Source organism: Bombyx mori, chromosome 5 (genome assembly GCF_030269925.1).
Source record: "Bombyx mori chromosome 5, ASM3026992v2".
Taxonomy (NCBI): Eukaryota; Metazoa; Arthropoda; class Insecta; order Lepidoptera; family Bombycidae; genus Bombyx; species Bombyx mori.
Genome location: NC_085111.1, coordinates 7055176 through 7074701, shown reverse-complemented (window position 1 = coordinate 7074701; position 19526 = coordinate 7055176). Strand labels below are relative to the sequence as shown.

Here is a 19526-nt window from a genome sequence, read left to right as displayed (position 1 = left end):
CAATTATTATAAATTGAAATTTCACGCTTTGAGGTCTTTTTTATAAACACCAGTACGAGTGACCGAAAAAAAAATTTACTCAAGACCCTAGGGGTTTGGATTGTCGATCGCGTAGTTATAATCCGCTAGCGTATAAAATGAATAATTTAGTGCCACCATTAAAAATACAAGCATTTTTTAAAGGCTTTATTGCTAATACGTACGTAACCCCTTTCCACATGTATTATTACTTCATACATAAGTAATAAACGTCAATTAGATGAAACAAGTAATTTGTGAAAAGAAGAAATTTTATTGTCTTTAAATTTTAATTTCTATTATTTAAAAGGTATAAAACCGCTACGACATTTCAATAAAATAGTTAAATTGAAATGGCCCGAATAACGGACGTTTTCAGATTGAACTTCATATTTTGGAAATTTCTTGGAATATGGGGTAAATCTGCACCATCGAAATACAATATGGCTTACACAGCTCTTTATCTTTCTGCCAGTTTATTTGTATACGACATTTTCTTGACACTCAATCTCATTCACACTCCTCGCAAGCTGGAAACCTTACTTCGAGAGACAATGTTCTATTTCAACCATTTAGTCGCAATGACCAAAATTCTAAAGATGTTTATTAGGAGAAAGAAAATTTTGGTGATATTCGATCTGTTAGATTGCGAAGAGTTCAAGCCTAGTGATGAAGATAGCCAAGAGATAATGAAACGAAAGAACGAATTTTACTACATTTATTGGAGAATTGTTGCAGTGACATCTAATTTATCATGTTTTATGCAGGTTGTTGGTCCGTTGATAAAAATGTTAATCTGGAAAAGCGAATTAGGGTTGCCTGTATGCAAATATTACTTTATGAGTGATGAATTCAGAAATAAATATTTTGTCATCTGGTACATTTATCAGTCGTTCGGAATTTACAATCAAATGGTGAACAATCTTAACCTCGATACATTCAACTGCGGAATGTTGTGGATGGCTGTGGGTCAACTACAGATTTTGAAGACGAAATTTGTTAATTTTAAGCTAAATGACATTGAAAACAGCTTGGACTTAAAGACGAGGGATGATATGCAGACAGAAAGGCTGAGAAAATATCTGACGCATTACGAGATTATTCTAAAGTGAGTACCTAAAAACTGGTATTTTAATTGAAAATCGCAAGTAATTAATACACTCTATATGGAAAAAAAAGATAGGTTGCATTTTTTGTTACTGATTCTCAACAAAATAGTCCTGAAATAAATACGTGCCAAAGTGTGTATTTTGCTCTGTTATTGGTTTTACACGCATACTAATTGGATATACTGTTTCAATCCCATATTTAAAGAGGAACAGATGGAAGGAGAAGGCTAGATGTGACCTTAAGAATATGGCTTTAAATAGTAAATGAAAATTGTATTCCGTTTACTAATGTTCGCTCCGTTTTAAAAATTCGATTATATTTATAAATCACCGATATTTACACCTTAAGTGAACACTTACATTTAATTGTATATATTCGTATTACATTTTCTCTTCCCTTGTTTTTGTAGTTGTTGTTTTCTTTAAAAAACTACATTGCTTGACATTCAGAGGGAAAAAAACTCCAGTGAACTCCAGTCTTTGCCTGCTTAAGTTTGGTTTGGTTTAGTGTTGGTCGTTAATGCTTGTTTAACTTCAGAACCGGATACAAAGGGTCAATACACCCTGTAAACAAATTATGCTAAATATAGCGAAGGAGGAGGAAAATTTATGCCAAATATTATTAACAGGTACTGCGCCACTGTCCAGGATATACTAAACATAACGATATTTGTACAATTAGGAATGTCGTCAATTGTAATCTGCGTCGGATTATGTGGATTTGTTGCAATGGTAAAATTTTATGAATATTTTACTATTATTAAATTTTTATATATAAATTAAATTAAATTAACGTGTCTTTGATTCTGGTAGTAGTTTTATGAATCATAATATGATTAACATTTATAAGTCCCGATGGGTGAATATCATAACTCGGACTCTTTTTGCGCCAAGCAGTAATGCGATCCTACTCGAAAGGTGGGATGGCCTATAATGACATTGCAATACATACGATAATTCGACATCATATCTCAAGATGAGTAGCGGCATTCCTATTGTCATTGATGCCTATAGGAATCAATGACAATAGAATCAAAATGCTCCGTTACCAGGTGGATCATGAGCAACATTCATGTCTAACAATAATATTTTCGATGAAATAGATCAACTCGCTACTCGTTTTTGTTACTAATACGCCATACTACCATTGCATGTAGGTTTTCTTTTGTTGCTTAGATGGGTGGACGAACTCCAAGCCCACCTGGTGTTAAGTGGTTCCTGGAGCCCATAGACATCTACAACGTAAATTCCGCCACCCACCTTGAGATTTGGGTTCTAAGGTCTCAGTATAGTTACGACGGCTTTCGATCCCCCCCAAACCGAACCGCATTACTGCTTCACGGCAGAAACAGGTAGGGTGGTGGTACCTACCCGTGTGGACTCACAAGAGGTCCTACCACCAGTAAATTCTCAGTTGAAATTCTCTGTCTATAGTATAACACTCAGTTGTATTTACTATCGACAGAGACGCAATGGCGAAATAGCGCATACACTGGAGATTACGCCACAATTACGCCAATTTTTTTTATAGCCTTCGAATACCGAAACAGCGATTTTCATGTCCAGCTATTTAATAACAATGACAATGCAAATTTTTGTACCGTCTTGGATGGGAACTCAAATCAGTTTTGAGGTAGGTACATTTTTTTCAATTTCTACTTGTAGGATCCCAAAAGTTCTCGAGTGGCGACCGCGTACCGGAAAGCGCAACGTGGGTATTCCTCCCAAGAGGCGGACCTGTTAAAATTCCCCGGAATCCGTTGAGTACAGGCTGCACAAGGCTGGTTATTATAGGAAACCTTGGAGGAGGCCTTGTCCAGCAGTGCACGTCCATGGGCTGAAAAAAAACTAGGATCTCGAATTTTCTTATTTGTATAGCACTTTTTCCATAAGTATAGGATTCCTTAAATATAGTGAATACAATCACAGTTAGCGGTAACTTTGTTTTGTTTATTAAAATTATTAATATATAAAATCATCATTGGGACATTGTGGTTCGTAGTATGAACCACAATTTAAATATTTAGAATAATCAAATTTTGCTTAAAAGTAGTGGAAAAAGCGTTCAATTTATTTAATGGCCAAGCAGATGATTTGTCATTCTTAATTATATAGTACCACCATTTGAAAAAGCAGAACGAAGGAAGCAAAATTTCGTCGAGATTCGTCTCCTGATAAAAGTCACTATCTTGTGAATATGTTTAGTGTTAATTGTTTGATTATGCTCCTATATAAGTGTATTAGTATTGCTTGCAGTGTATATTTGTAGTACTTTTATTGCACATACGAGCATATATGCTGAACAAGCTCACGGCTCAGAAGCTGTTTCGTTGCCGACGCCCATAGACATCATAATGTGAATGCTACCCGCCACTTTTAGACATGAGGTCAAAGTATCAATTGTATAATATGTAAAGTAACGTTATTACATGAAATCACCTTTCGTTCTGAATTTACTTATGTAAAAGTCTACAGAAATTACATTAGATTACAAGTTTAGGGTTAAAACGAATAAAATGAAAAAAGGTCACAAAGAAGTATATTTTTTTACCAGATACACATGTAATCGGAGTATTCAATATCAATGAGCCTTTCAACAAAGTCCACATTATATTTTTTTAGTGTGGTGAACTAATGTCAGCGGCTTATTGCTGCGAATGGATACCAAGATCAAAATTGTTTAAGCGCAGCTTGATACTGTTCGTCGAGAGAGCCAAAACACCAGTCAGAATAACAGGTCTCAAAATATTCACATTGAGTTTGGACACTTTTACTTCGGCAAGTTCTACACTTTTTCATATAGTGATTCTAGTTTTATTTAATTTTGATACAGTGTCAAAATTATCCTAGTCTTTTAATTTCAGATTATGAAGACAACTTATTCATTCTTTACTCTCATTAGACAATTGCAAGTTGACGAAGTAAACTGAAAAAAGAGGTCTACAAAATATTTTTATTTCTGTTTTTAATGGCCTCGATTGTAAGCCTTTAACCCAACAAAGAAACACTTGAACAGTAGTTATAGCGGACCTTATTCAAATGAACACTAAATCATTATTTTTGTGAAAAGTTAATGATTTAAAATTTTAAATAAAAAAGTAATAATAATAATCCTGCACTTTTCACGTCACACGCATGATGTGGGTAATTTAGCCGGTCACCGTCCTCGTCGAACCCGTCGCTTGCGACGAAGGACTCGACGAGCGAATTAACCCATAGACACAGTCCACTGAGTTTCTCGCCGGATCTTCTCAGTGGGTCGCGTTTCCGATCCGGTGGTAGATTCTGCGAAGCACTGCTCTTGCTAGGGCCAGTCTTAGTAACACTCCCGGTTTGAGCCCCATGAGCTCACCTACACGTCAAGGAGAAGCTGATATAGCCTCTCAAGGCTATCAGCATAGGAAGAAAGAAAAAAAAGTAATAGTATGATCTATGGTTGGTTTATCGCAGATTTTGCTTCTAAATGGCGTCATATAATGAAAATTTTGAAAATTAAGAACTTATCGTGTTCTGTATTCACAGGTGAATTAGTGTAGTTGCATTGTGGCTAATAAATACTAATTTATTTTGTAACATGTACTTTGTTTCTGTTTCTTTAGTATTAAGACAAATTGTAAGCTTCAAGTTAGCGCTGTAATCTGAAACATAGGCATTAGACCTTAAACAAATGTAGCGTAAAAAGAAATGTTTTTAATGCTGAATACATATTTTTGTTCTGGGAATGATTTAATGTTTTTATAATGAAATCAGTAAATTAATTACGCGAAACCGCTTGAATGTACTAATCGCTAATCACCTGAATATACTATATTTATTATAAATAAATCAATTAAATAGCACTAAGTGATGGAAAAAATAATCGAGTGTTTATTATTTCTGTTCATTTTCCTTATTCCTATTTAATTATTCTACACATAGCTATTCTTATACCTGTTATTACTACGATCTTATGGCTCCTCTTCACAATCGGCCATGATGGGCCAACAAATGATCGTCCATCATCGCAGCCATGATCGCGCAACTCTCCACACAATCGTGAACGTTCATTTACTGACTGTCTACTGATATGTTAAGACGTCTAGGTATCGATGATGGAAATCGAGGAGAGCGCGGCTGCCGCAATATTTTTAGTTAGCTCAAATATAGTCATTTAGTTAATGTGCGCGAAAAAATAATCGTGAAAACTTTTTTTATTCCCCTTGTAGACAGAAGAGCATACGGCCCACCTGATGATAAGTGGTTACCGTCGCCCATGGACTTCAGCAATGCTAAGAGCAGAGCCAATCCGCTGCCTACCGATAACGATAAACAAGATGGAGGAAGAGAAGGTGGTGGGTGGTGGCTATCAATCGGAAGAAAACAAGGTCCACGCAACCGTAGTTTTGTAGTCGACACAATTGACACACACTTGAGACAACTACATCCTGACTAATCGGCGATGGTGTGGACGCTCACACAATCATGGGTCATCATTCCTTTGATCTACCGACACAACGCCGATTGAGCACGATCATACGCGATGATGGCCGATCACACACATTTATGCCCTCTACACTATCGTGAGTTTCTATAATCGCCCATCATGGCCGATTGTGAAGAAGAGCCTTTACAGAGAGCTCGTTGTATTCATTCCCGCTCGCAACGCCGTCGAGTGCAGACGTGTTTCCCGAGTTGTCGACAAGCCTACGCGCGCACGCCGCTGCCGTGGCATCTAACGCCCTCTCCTACCCTGCGCCCGCGTCGCTCACATCGAATTCGTCCATCGCAACTTAATCGCGGCTAGTTAGGCTCCGATACCGAATCGGAGATGGACTTTGGGTCCGCGTCGAGCCCACGACCCGAAACCTCTGATTCGCACACTCGCGCCGTCGAGTCCCGGAATTCCACCATAAAACAGTAAAAAACCGAGAACGCCTAACGACTGAAAGTAGTCGTAACGCCGGAATTCGACTCTGCCCGCCGCGACCAAAACGCGTGACCGCGCCAAAAATCGCTGCAATCGTTCGCGGACGCAATTCGTAGGTCGGACACCCCCGAGCAGCGTATTCGATCATATGGACGTCTATGAGTCCGTATCCCGCAAGTTGTAAATTTAAATCGATAATCAATGGCACAAAATGGACGTGAAAAACCTTTTCTCTTAAGTTAGTATTTTACAATGCTAACGGACTCGCGTTGCAACGCGATCAAATATACGAATTCCTCCGCGCCAATCTGATAGACATTCTACTAGTGCAGGAGACCTGTTTTATGCCCTCGCCTCGTGACCCAAAGTGACGCGAGTTACGTCATGGTTAGGAATGACAGACTCACCGCCCCTAAGGGTGGGACTGCCATTTACGATAGGCGTGCCCTGCACTGCGTCCCTTTCGATAGTCCCACTCTCTCACATATCGAGGCGTCAGTGTGCCGCATCGCACTGACGGGACACCCGCCGATCTTCATCGCATCCGTTTATCTCCCCTCCAACAAACCCCTCCTGAGCAGTGACATCGAGACAATGCTCGGTATGGGAGACTCTGTCATCCTGACAGGTGATTTAAATTGCTACCACACTAGGTGAAACTGTTATTGAACAAACTTAAGCGGTAGATGCCTCGACGCATTTAAAGACGACCTCACATTCGACATAGTCGGCCCTCCAACCTCAACATGTTATCCGTATGACATCGCACTCCGTCCGAGTACAATAGACCTGGCACTGCTTAGGAACATAACTCTGCGCTTAGGCTCCATCGATGCATTTTCAGAGCTCGAATTAGACCACCGACCTGTCGTTATGCAGCACGGTCGCCCCCACAACCCAGACCAAGTCACGAGGACCATGGTGGATTGGAAGAAACTGTGCACCGACTTAGCTGATGCCGCTCCACCAATCTTCCACTACGGCCCGGATTCAAACCTATCCCCCGAGGACACCGTAGAATCCATTAATATTCTGACAGAACACATATCTTCTACGATCATAAGATTTTCCAAAAAAGTCGATGTGGAGGACTGCTTCCACCGCATCAAACTCTACCCCGAGCTTAGAAATCTCTTAAGAGAAACGCGGCAATCCGGGCCTACGATCGATATCCCACGGAATCAAACCGCATTCGGGTGCGTCGTCTACAGTGGGAAGTCAAATCCCGGCTAAACGACGTCCAAAATGAGAAATGGGATAGTTATTTAATAAAAACTCGCGCCCAAGCATACTAGCGACTAGCTAGGACCCTCAAGTCCGAAACTATTGTTACTATGCCTCCTCTCGTACGCCCTTCAGGCCAACCGCCGGCATACGATGACGATGACAAGGCAGAGTTACTGGCTGTTACACTGCAAGAGCAGTGCACCACCAGTACACGCGGACCCGAAACACACCAAGTTATTCGATAAGGAGGTCGAGCGCCGAGTTTCCCTGCCACCCTCGGACGTGTTACGCCCCATTCTCACAAACGAAGTAGAAGAAGCGATCTACAACTTTTTTTTTTTTTTCGGGCGGGGGCCGAACATCCTGCGAGGTCCCGGCGCCTAGGCGGCGCGCGGGGTATATGGGACTCAGCGGTCTGCAAGGTGTGGGAAGCAGACAGCGGGCCCAAGGAATTTTAGGGCCCACCCACTAAACGACTCCCCTGCACTCTTAGACCCGACGTCCGATCCCCTCCGAGGCTAGAACCCGGATGAGGTAGAGGGGTTACCGCGGACAACACTGCAACCAGACAGCGCAGCTCACCCCAAGGACGCCCGGCCGACGGAGCCTTCGAGGCGAATCGAAGGCTCTGAAACGTCGGCCGTCTCGGTACGGCAGCCCGTCAGGCCGCCCAGACGGTGCCGCTGTAGCCTGCCGGGTCGGGACGCGATACACCGACAACCGGTTTCTCGATTATAGATACTCCTTGGCAGCGCGCTAGAGTGCTGAGCTAGTAGCGCGGACGCGCGGCCACTACCACCTTAGGTTGCCCCTTGATCTTCACCGGGGGGAGTTCGCCTCTTACAGGGGCCGGAGTCGGGCAAAAGCCCTTCTACGGCCCCCGGCTCAGCAGTGACGGATAGGTGCGGAGAGGGATGAGCTCTCCCTCTCTCGTTTCGCCGCCTCCTTCTGCGAGATGGTATACTCGCAGAAGTCGAGCATCGCCTTCCAGGACTCATCGCTGCCGAGCATCGTAGCCACGACAGTTGGCAACGATAAGTTCGGTCCTATTTGCGAGACAAAGACACGGCGTTGCTCCAGTCATGCGGGGCAATGTGAGAGCGTATGCTCGACCGTGTCCTCGTCGCAGTCACAGTGGTGACACTCCATCGTCGGTTCCCTCCAGGCAATGCAATGCAGGTACTGGCCGAAACACCCATGACCGGTAAGCATTTACGACATTTGTGGTCGTCGTGGCCTAACGGATAAGACGTCCGGTGCATTCGTGTTGAAGCGATGCACCGGTGTTCGAATCCCGCAGGCGGGTACCAATTTTTCTAATGAAATACGTACTCAACAAATGTTCACGATTGACTTCCACGGTGAAGGAATAACATCGTGTAATAAAAATGAAACCCGCAAAATTATAATTTGCGTAATTACTGGTGGTAGGACCTCTTGTGAGTCCGCACGGGTAGGTACCACCGCTCCGCCTATTTCTGCCGTGAAGCAGTAATGCGTTTCGGTTTGAAGGGTGGGGCAGCCGTTGTGACTATACTGAGACCTTAGAACTGTGTCTCAGGGTGTGTGGCGCATTTACGTTGTAGATGTCTATGGGCTCCAGTAACCACTTAACATCAGGTGGGATGTGAGCTCGTCCACACATCTAAGCAATAAAAAAAAAAAAAAAAAAAAAAAACGTCAACCGGAAGGTGAGTCGCCCTTGGTCACGGTTCGCCCATTCCGCGAGGACCAGGCGCACCGCCTCGACGGTCCGGAGGCCGGCCGACGGGTTCGCCAAGGAGTGAACCACGCCTCCAACACAGACCGCCGAGATTGGAGCCTCCGCGCTCTAATTGCTCCTTCTCCGGGACGTGGTTCCCCCCTATCGCGAAGGTCACATCGCCACGTATAATCGGCGGCGAGTGCCTCCGCCTCCAGGTCCCGAAGCGATCTACAACCTACAACCTACTACTACTACTACTTTTAACTAAACTACCTTTAAAGTCGTCGTGGCCTAAAGGATAAGACGTCCGGTGCATTCGTATCTAGCGATGCACCGGCGTTCGAATCCCGCAGGCGGGTACCAATTTTTCTAATGAAATACGTACTTAACAAATGTTCACGATTGATTTCCACGGTGAAGGAATAACATCGTGTAATAAAAATCAAACCCGCAAAATTATAATTTGCGTAATTACTGGTGGTAGGACCTCTTGGGAGTCCGCACGGGTAGGTACCACCGCCCCGCCTATTTCTGCCGTGAAGCAGTAATGCGTTTCGGTTGGAAGGGTGGGGCAACCGTTGTAACTATACTGAGACTTTAGAACTTATATCTCAAGGTGTGTGGCGCATTTACGCTGTATATGTCTATGGGCTCCAGTAGCCACTTAACAGCAGATGGGCTGTGAGCTCGTCCACACATCTAAGCAATAAAAAAAAAAACCTAGAAAAGCAAATCAAACCCGCAAAATTATAATTTGCGTAATTATTGGTGGTAGGTCCTCTTGTGAGTCCACACGGGTAGGTACCACCTCCCTGCATATTTCAGCCGTGAAGCAGTAATGCGTTTCGGTTTGAACGGTTTTTTTTTTATTGACGGGCATACGGGCATACGGCCCACCTGATGGTGAGTGGTTACCGTCGCCCATGAACTTCAGCAATGCCAGGGGCAGAGCCAAGCCGCTGCCTACCGCTTAATACTCTCCACAAGCCTCGTTTGAAGAAGGACATGTCATAGCGCTCGGGAAACACCGTGGAGGGGAGCTCATTCCATAGCCGGATGGTACGTGGCAAAAAAGATCTCTGGAAACGCACTGTGGATGACCGCAGTGGCTCCAGGTAGTATGGATGAACTCTACTCCGGTGGCGGGCGGTGCGATGGTAAAAACGAGATGCTGGTATCATCTCGAACAATTCCTCAGAGCACTCCCCATGGAACATACGGTACAAAATACAGAGGGAACCGAAGTCCCTCCGCAGACCCAGAGGCTCCAAACGATCCGAGAGAATGGGATTATCGACAATCCGAACGGCCCTCCTCTGTATGGAGTCAAATGGAAGAAGCTGGTATTTGGGAGCACCGGCCCAGAGATGGGAGCAGTACTCCACGCGAGGCCGGACTTGTGCTTTATAAAGTAAAAGCCTTTGTCCAGGCGTGAAGTACCGCTTCGCTCTGTTGAGGACTCCCAGCATTTTGGACGCCAGCTTGGCTTTGCTTTCCAAACGACTCCGAAACTGGACATCGCTCGAAATGTTGACCCCAAGTATCCCAATACTCTCGGAAGGTTTCAGGGATACTCCTTGGAATTGCGGCGCCATGACAAAGGGGTCCTTCTTCGCAGTGAACGCGCAAACTTGTGTCTTTATCTAAGTCTAAGTTTTGATCGTCTCTCTTGCACCACGCTCCGAGAGAGACTCTGATGGCCGATATATCGCGCACCCCCCGTGCTGTCATCTGCATAGCAATGCATGCCATCAATAGACAGCATGTCTATACTATAGGTATTTAAGCTCTATTCTGTACAACAAGATAAATAAATTACTAAATATTTACCCACTTATTTCTAAAGAAGTTAAAATTATCATTGATATATGGCTTTTCTCCCTTACATACGAAGATATAGAAGAATTACTGGAGTAGATTACACATTTTTACACATTTTTGGTAATGAGCAATTTATATATTAGGTATTAACACGCATCTACACATACACTCAGCATACACACACACACACACACACACACACACATACACTAATTGTACTTCTAGATTTTGAATTAATATAGTATAAATTTGATAATTGTATCTAAAATTAATTATTATAATGTGTTTATGAAATATTTAAATTTATATGTTATTGTTCGTTGTGTGTAGGGGTTGGCGTTGTTATCTGCAACACAGTCTATGACTACAGCAGATAACATCGTTTCAATATTTGTTATTATGATTAAAATTGTATGTTTTTGTAATAAATAAATAAATAAATAAAAAAATACTAATATTATAAAGAGGAAAGATTTGTTTGTTTGTTTCGAATAGGCTCCGAAACTACTGGACCGATTTGAAAAATTCTTTTTCCATTAGAAGCTGACATTGTCCCTGATGAACATAGGCTACTTTTTAAATTTTTGAAGTGAAACTTCTTTATCGGCGTTGGAAAAAAATTTACCGTCACATTTTTCGGTTACGCGTCACATTTTTCCGTTACGCGCCATCTGTTTTGTATTCATGTCTATGATAATAAAATCCTTTTGTTTAAACTTTATCTAATTTAACTTTTTTGTATTCATGTCTATGATAATAAAATCCTTTTGTTTAAACTTTATCTAATTTAACTTTATTTAACCAATTTCTAGAAAGTTGCATGTAGATCATTTTTCGAAAAATAAGGCCATAAAGAAGTTTCACTTCTTACGTGTGTACACTAGTACACGCACACATTTTTTTATAAAGAGGAAAGATTTGTTTATTTGTTTGCTTCGAATAGGCTCCGAAACTACTGGACCGATTTGAAAAATTCTTTTTCCATTAGAAGCCGACATTGTCCTTGATGAACATAGGCTACTTTTTAAATTTTTTTATAAAGAGGAAAGATTTGTTTGTTTGTTTGCTTCGAATAGGCTCCGAAACTACTGGACCGATTTGAAAAATTCTTTTTCCATTAGAAGCCGACATTGTCCTTGATGAACATAGGCTACTTTTTTATTTTTTTTTTATTTTTATTTTTTGGTTTCATGTGTGTTTTAATGTTTCCGAAGCGAAGCGAGGGCGGGTCGCTAGTCATTGATATACAGGATGAAAAGGCAGGTGGGGCAGCCATTGTAACTATACTGAGACCTTAGAACTTATAGTGGTGGTATATATATTTTTTTATTGCTTAGATGGGTGTACAAGCTCACAGCCCACTCACCTGGTGTTAAGTGGTTACTGGAGCCCATAGACATCTACAACGTAAATACGCCACCCACCTTGACATATCTCAAGCTATATCTCAGCAAGCTATTTAAGTCAAATGTGGTCGTTGTTATAATATATGATAGGCGGTGCTTATCAATAAAATTACGCTGCAAGTCTAGCTCTAAACTTATCTTTCGCACATCATAATAGTATTAGCAAGCTGGATGGATGCCTCCTGAACGTTTCTGTGTAATCGAGGCCACAATGCTGCCGCTGTCACAAAAAATAGTTTTTGTTTTATGTAACGTTTTATTTATACGATGTGACATTATAGTGGACGTGTCTGGATGACAACAGCGGTATAGTTGTCCATTCTTCAATTTTACAACGAAATCGTACAATATTACATTGTTAATATACTTATGTGTTTTTGTTTGTTTTCCGTCAAGAAAATGTATTGTAAATAAAAATATATTGAAACTCTTGCATAAGAGACCTTCAGCTCTAACGTTACGAGCGGGCTTAGGGACCCCGGTAACCGTTCTCGTCAAACAAATCAATGCTTTCAGTCCGCTGAGTTTCTCAGCGGGTCGCGATTGCGATCCAGTAATAGACTCATTCGCGAAGCAGCTGCTCTTGAGTCGTTAGGTCTCCTTCGGAGGTGCTCGGGCAGCTACTAGCAAATCCTACCCCTCCTGGCTGAGCCTTTGCTCGTTCACCTGACCTAATGAGACTGGAAAGGCCTCCGGGTCACCAGTACTAATTCAATAATAATTAAAAAAAACCTCTAGCGTATAAAATGAATAATTTAGTGCCACCATTCAAAATTCCAACATTTTTGAAAGGTTCTATTACTAATACGTGCGTAACCCCTTTTCAGATGTGTTATTACTTCATACATAAGTAAAAAACAACAATTAGTTGAAACAAGTAATTTGTGAAAAGAAGAAATTTTATTGTCCTTAAATTTTAATTTCTATTCTTTAAAAGGTATAAAGCCGCTGGCTAATACATTTCAATGAAATAGTTAAATTGAAATGACACGAATAACGGACGTTTTCAGTTTGAATTTCATATTTTGGAAATTTCTTGGATTATGGGGTAAATCTGCACCATCCAAATATAACATGGCTTACACAGTTTTTTATCTTTTTGCCAGTTTATTTGTATACGACATTTTCTTGACACTCAATCTCATTCACACTCCTCGCAAGCTGGAAACTTTAGTTCGAGAGACAATGTTCTATTTCAACCATTTAGTCGCAGTGACCAAAATTCTAATGATGTTTATTATGAGAAAGAAAATTTTGGTGATATTCGATCTGTTAGATTGCGAAGAGTTCAAGCCTAATGATGAAAATAGCCAAGAGATAATGAAACGAAAAACCGATTTTTACTACATTTATTGGAGAATTGTTGCAGTGACATCTAATTTGTCATGTTTCATGCTGGTTATTGGTCCGTTGATAAAAATGTTAATCTGGAAAATCGAATTAGGGCTGCCTGTATGCAAATTTTACTTTATGAGTGATGAATTGAGAAATAAATATTTTGTCATCTGGTACATTTATCAGTCGTTCGGAATTTACAATCAAATGGTGAACAATCTTAACCTCGATACATTCAACTGCGGAATGTTGTGGATGGCTGTGGGCCAACTACAGATTTTGAAGACGAAGTTTGTTAATCTTAAGCTAAATGACTTTGAAAATGGCTTGGACTTAAAGTCGAGGGATGATATGCAGATAGAAAGGCTGAGAAAGTATCTGACGCATTACGAGATCATTCTAAAGTGAGTACATAAAATCTGATATTTTAATTGAAAACCGCAAGTAATTAATACTCTATATGGAAAAAAAGGAAGATAGGTTGCGTTTTTTGTTACTGATTCTCAACAAAATAGTCCTGAAATAAATACGTGCCAAAATGTGTATTTTACTAATTGGATATAGTGTTTCAATCCCATATTTAAAAAGGAAAAGATGGAAGAAGAAGGCTACAAAAATTCGATTATAAATAACCGATAATTACACTTTAACTTAACATTTGCAATTAATTGTATGTATTACATTTTCTCTACCCTTGGTTTTGTAGTTTTCTTTTTCTTTAAAAAAAAAAACAGACAAACAGACAACTTGACAAACAGAGGAAAAAAAGGCAATGAGCTGTTGTCTTTGCCTGCTTAAATAGATTTAGTGTTGGTCGTTAATGCTTGTTTAACTTCGGAAACGGATACAAATGGTCAATACCATGTAAACAAATTATGCTAAATATTAGGAAGGAGGAGGAAAGTTTATACCAAATATTATTAACAGGTACTGCGCCATTGTCCAGGATATACTAAACATAACGATATTTGTACAATTAGGAATGTCGTCAATTGTAATCTGCGTCGGATTATGTGGATTTGTTGCAATGGTAAAATTTTATGAATAATTTAGTATTATTGAATATTTACAGATAAAACGTGTATTGGATTCTTGTAGTAGCTATTATGAATTATTATCATTTATAAGTCACGACGGGTAAACATCATAACTCGGACTATTTTTGCGCCAAGCAATCCTACTCGAAAGATGGGATGGCCTATAATGAAATTGCAATAGAATCTATACTTGATCTCAAATCACAAGATGGGTAGCGGCATTTTTATTGTCATTGATGCCGATAGGCTCCGTTACCACCTTAAGAGGTGAGTCAGGAGCAACAATAATATGTAACAATAATATTTTCAATGAAATAGATCAACTCGTAACTCATTCGTATTTATTACTAATACGCCATACTACCATTGAAATTCTCTGTCTATAGTATAACACTCAGTTGTATGTACTATAGACAGAGACGTAATGGCGAAATACCGCATACACTGGAGAAGAGAGTGGGCCTTTCGAGGCCACAATTACATCATTTTTTTTATAGCCTTCAAATACGGAAACAGCAATTTTCATGTTCAGCTACTTAACAACAATGACTATGCAAATTTTTGTACCGTCTTGGATGGGAACTCAAATCAGTTTTGAGGTAACTACATTTTTTTTTTCAATTTTTACTTGTAGGACCTCAAAAGTTCTCAAGTGGCGACCTCGTACCGGAAAGCGCAACGTGGGTATTCCTCCCAAGAGGCGGACCTGCTAAAAGTCGCGGGAAGACTGCTTATTATGGCGATTCTTGGAGAAGTCCTTTGTCCAGCAGTACGCGTCGGTGGATTGAAAAAAAACTGTAGGATCTCGATGTTTCTTATTTGTCTAGCACTTTCTCCAAAAGTATACGATTCTTTAAAGATAGTGAGTACAGTCACGGCTAACGACAAATTTGTTTTGTTTATTAAAACCATTTTATATAAAATCATCATTGGGACATTGATGGTTCATACTTTAAAGCTTTTGAATAATCTATATTGGCTTAAACTTTGTTGCTAAAATCTTCAATTTATTTAATGGCCAAGAAGATGATTTTTTATTCTGAATTGAATAAGCAGAACGAACGAAGCAGAATTTAGTAGAGTCGTACATTTTATTTCCTTACTTTAGTCACTTCGTCAGTCGAGTAGTTGCTGATCCTCATTACAGGAGAAACTCCGCAGGTTCGACTCCTGGTAAGAGTCACTATCTTGTAAAATATTTTTGGTGTTAATTGTTTGATTATGCTCCTAAGTGCATAAGTATTGCTTGCAGTGTATATTTGTAGTACTTTTATTGCATATACGTATGCTGAACGAGCCCACGGCTCAGAAGCTGTTTCCTTGTCGATGCCCATAGATACCATAATGTGAATGCTGCCCTCCACCTTTAGACACGAGGTTAAAGTATCAATTGTAATGTAAAATGTTATTATTACATGAAATCACCTTTCGTTCTGAATTTACTTAAGTAAAAGTCTACAGAAATTATATTAGATTACAAGTTTAGGGTTAAAACGAATAAAATGAAAAACGGTCACAAAGAAGTATATTTTTTTACCACATACACATGTAATCGGAGTATTCAATATCAATGAGCCTTTCAACAAAGTACACATTAATTTTTTTTAGTGTGGTGAACTAATGTCAGCGGCTTACAGCTGCGAATGGATACCAAGATCAAAATTGTTTAAGCGCAGCTTGATACTGTTCGTCGAGAGAGCCAAAACACCAGTCAGAATAACAGGTCTCAAAATATTCACATTGAGCTTGGACACTTTTACTTCGGCAAGTTCTACACTTTTTCAAATAGTGATTCTAGTTTAATTAATTATGGTACAGGGTCAAAATTATTCTAATCTTTTAATTTCAGATTATGAAGACAACTTATTCATTCTTTACTCTCATTAGACAATTGCAAGTTGACGAAGTAAACTGAAAAAAGCTGTCTACAAAATATATATTTTTCTGTTTTTTTAATGGCCTCGATTGTAAGCCTTTAAGCCAACAAAGAGACACTTGAAAATTATGTAGATATAGCGAATCTTATTCAAATTAACTTAAATCATTATTTTTGTGACAAGTAAATGATTTAAACATTTATATTAAAAAAAAGTAATAATAATAATCCTGCACTTCTCACGACACAGCTTATGAGGTGGATAATCTATGTATCTATACTGTATTTTATGATCTATGGTTGGTTTGTCGCAGATTTTACTTCTAAATGGCGTCATATAGGTAATGAAAATTTTGAAAATTAAGAACTTAGTGTGTTCTGTATTCACAGGTGAATTAGTGTAGTTGCACTTTGGCTAATAAACACTAATTTATTTTGTAACATATACTTTGTTTCTGTTTCTTTAGTATTAAGACAAATTGTAAGCTTCAAGTTAGCGCTGTAATCTGAAACATAGGCATTAGAACTTAAACAAATGTAGCGTAAAAAAATGTTTTTAATGCTGAATACATATTTTTGTTATGGGAATGATTTCATGTTTTTATTATGAAATCAAGTAAATCAGTTACGCGAAACCGCTTGAATGTACTAATCGCTAATCACTTGAATTTACTATATTTATTATAAATAAATCAATTAAATAGCACTAGGTGATGAAAAAATTAATTGAGTATTTATTATTTCTGTTCATTTATTCAATTCCTATTTAATTATTCTACACATAGCCATTTTATTCCTGTAGTTATGACTACCATCTTACAGAGAGCTCGTTAAATGTGGCGCCACCTGCTGTAAAATGTCGTTAACAGGTCAAATTCAAATAGTCGTCAATTAAAATAACTAATGGGGTTATATCGACGCCAGTCATACTGTGCTTCGATAATTATATCCTCTATATGTTGATGAATTATTCGTGTGTGAAAACGTGTTAATGAGTTTTAAATTATTTGTAGGCTGATTATAAATTATTTGTTTATCATTCATCATTGCCTAGTTAATTGAAATATTTTATAAATCTCTTTCAATTAAGATATCTTAATTTACATACGATACTGATGGTAGGACCTCTTGTGAGTCCGCACGGGTAGGTACCACCACCCTGCATATTTATGTCGTAAAGCAGTAATGCGTTTCGGTTTGAAGGGTGGGGCAGCCGTTGTAACTATACTGAGACCGTAGAACTTATATCTCAAGGTGGATGGCGCATTTACGTAATAAATGTCTATGGGCTCCAGTAACCACTTAACACCAGGTGGGCTGTGAGCTCGTCCACCCATCTAAGCAATAAAAAAAAAAATCGTAATTTGTGGTGTTGTATGTATTTGTGTGTGAATATGATAAAAATATTATGATTTTAACATAGTAATTTTAAGTACCCGGAAGTCTTAACATGAGTTCGATACTAGATTTAGTGCTTGTAGATCTGACTAATTTTTGCCTGACTGCATACATGTAAAAAAATGTTTCTTAGTATTCCATGTGGTATGTGTTGTCAATACAATCTGGCAAGATTAAGTGATTAGGTAGAGTTTTGTTTTAAAAAACTTAATTCTATTTACTGGTGATTTAAAGAAATCATCCGTTAAATCATCATTCGGTGAAGCTAGTATAACCTCTTAGGGTTACTAGAAGAAGGTAGGAAAAAAAAAACTATATCACTTATTCTCTTGGAGGCTAAGTCCTATAGATATGTCTTTTTTAAATGTTTTTTCCCTTCATCGAGTTACAAATCAAAAATTTCATAGAAATACAATTAATAGCCTGAATTAATAAATATGATAATTTTAATCATGGCAAATGACGTTTTTTTTTATATCTTAGATGGGTGGACGGCTCACGGCCCACCTGGTGTTAAGTGGTTACCGGAACCCATAGACATCTCCAACGTAAATGCCGCCACCCACCTTGAGACGTGAGTTGTAAGGTCTCAGTTTTAACAGTACAACGGCTGCCCCACCCTTCAAACCGAAACGCATTACTGCTTCATAGCAGAAACTTTGTAGGCACCAACTTGGCTCTGCCCCTGGCTGATTGCTGAATTCCATATCCATTGACAACGATAACCACTCACCATCAGGTGGGCCATATGCTCGTTTGCTTACAAGGGAAATAAAAAAAGAAATGAAATAGGCGGGGTGGTGGTACCTACCCTTGTGGACGCACAAGACGTCCTACCACCAGTAAATGTCCGGTTTATCTGAGCAATGTCCGGTATATCTGAGCAATGTCCGGTATATCTGTCATAATAAATACGACAGTGTGTTTTACTGGTTCCTGATTTTACATATCAACGGCTTTACAAAGCAGAAGGCTGCTTATGAACTAGCGAGTATTTATTTATCCCGGGAAAATACTTCAAGGATTAATTAAACATTTTAGATCTTTGACAGTGTAGAAAGGATATAATTTGTGTGTATGTATTTAGAGCTCAGAAAACGGTATATATAATCGTATAACTGTGCAAAGCTACAGTACAGTACAGAGTAAAAACAATGGTGAAACTTTAACTATTTGCATAGTTAAGCAAAGGGATGTTGGCGCATCGTCACTCCGGGAATACGTTGACTGTAAAACGTTGTTGCTAATGACCACGCTCATTACACGGAACTGGTGCTTAGTGCCAAAGAAAAAACAATTAGCATTAGCAGTGCTAAATAGAGTTTTACGACAAACAATAGGAGAATAGAGCTGGCCAGGGAGTAATGTTAAATAGTAATAGAATGAATGAATTTATTTATTATTTTGTATTTTAATATAGCTTTCTAAATATTGTAGTCTTAATTGAAACTATTTCGTTTCTTTCTTGTAAGTACTGTAATTGCTGTTTTCTTCCAGTTTCTTATTATTATTCTAAACTAGCTGACCCGGCAGACTTCGTAGTGCCTCACTCGATAAATAAAAGACACATCAAGGGGACACATCAAAGGAAAAACAAAATTGTTTGTTTTTATATAATTCCGAGCTTTTTTATATTTTCTCACCTTTTAAATCTTCTCTGGACTTCAACGAATAATTCAAGACCAAAA

General features: G+C 39.3%; 2 protein-coding genes across 2 annotated transcripts; both read left to right on the top strand.

Moving 5' to 3' along the window:
* Positions 1–359: 359 nt before the first annotated feature.
* On the top strand, positions 360–4218 carry LOC100037435 (odorant receptor 12). The gene is given in 5 exon segments (NM_001123334.1): positions 360–1126; positions 1757–1859; positions 2659–2760; positions 3750–3905; positions 3992–4218. Coding segments are annotated over 5 exon segments (1182 nt in total). The 5' UTR covers positions 360–371; the 3' UTR covers positions 4058–4218.
* Positions 4219–13176: 8958 nt separating this feature from the next.
* Positions 13177–16479, top strand: Or-12 (olfactory receptor 12). The gene is given in 5 exon segments (NM_001111359.1): positions 13177–13931; positions 14455–14557; positions 15062–15163; positions 16173–16328; positions 16414–16479. Coding segments are annotated over 5 exon segments (1182 nt in total).
* Positions 16480–19526: the final 3047 nt, after the last annotated feature.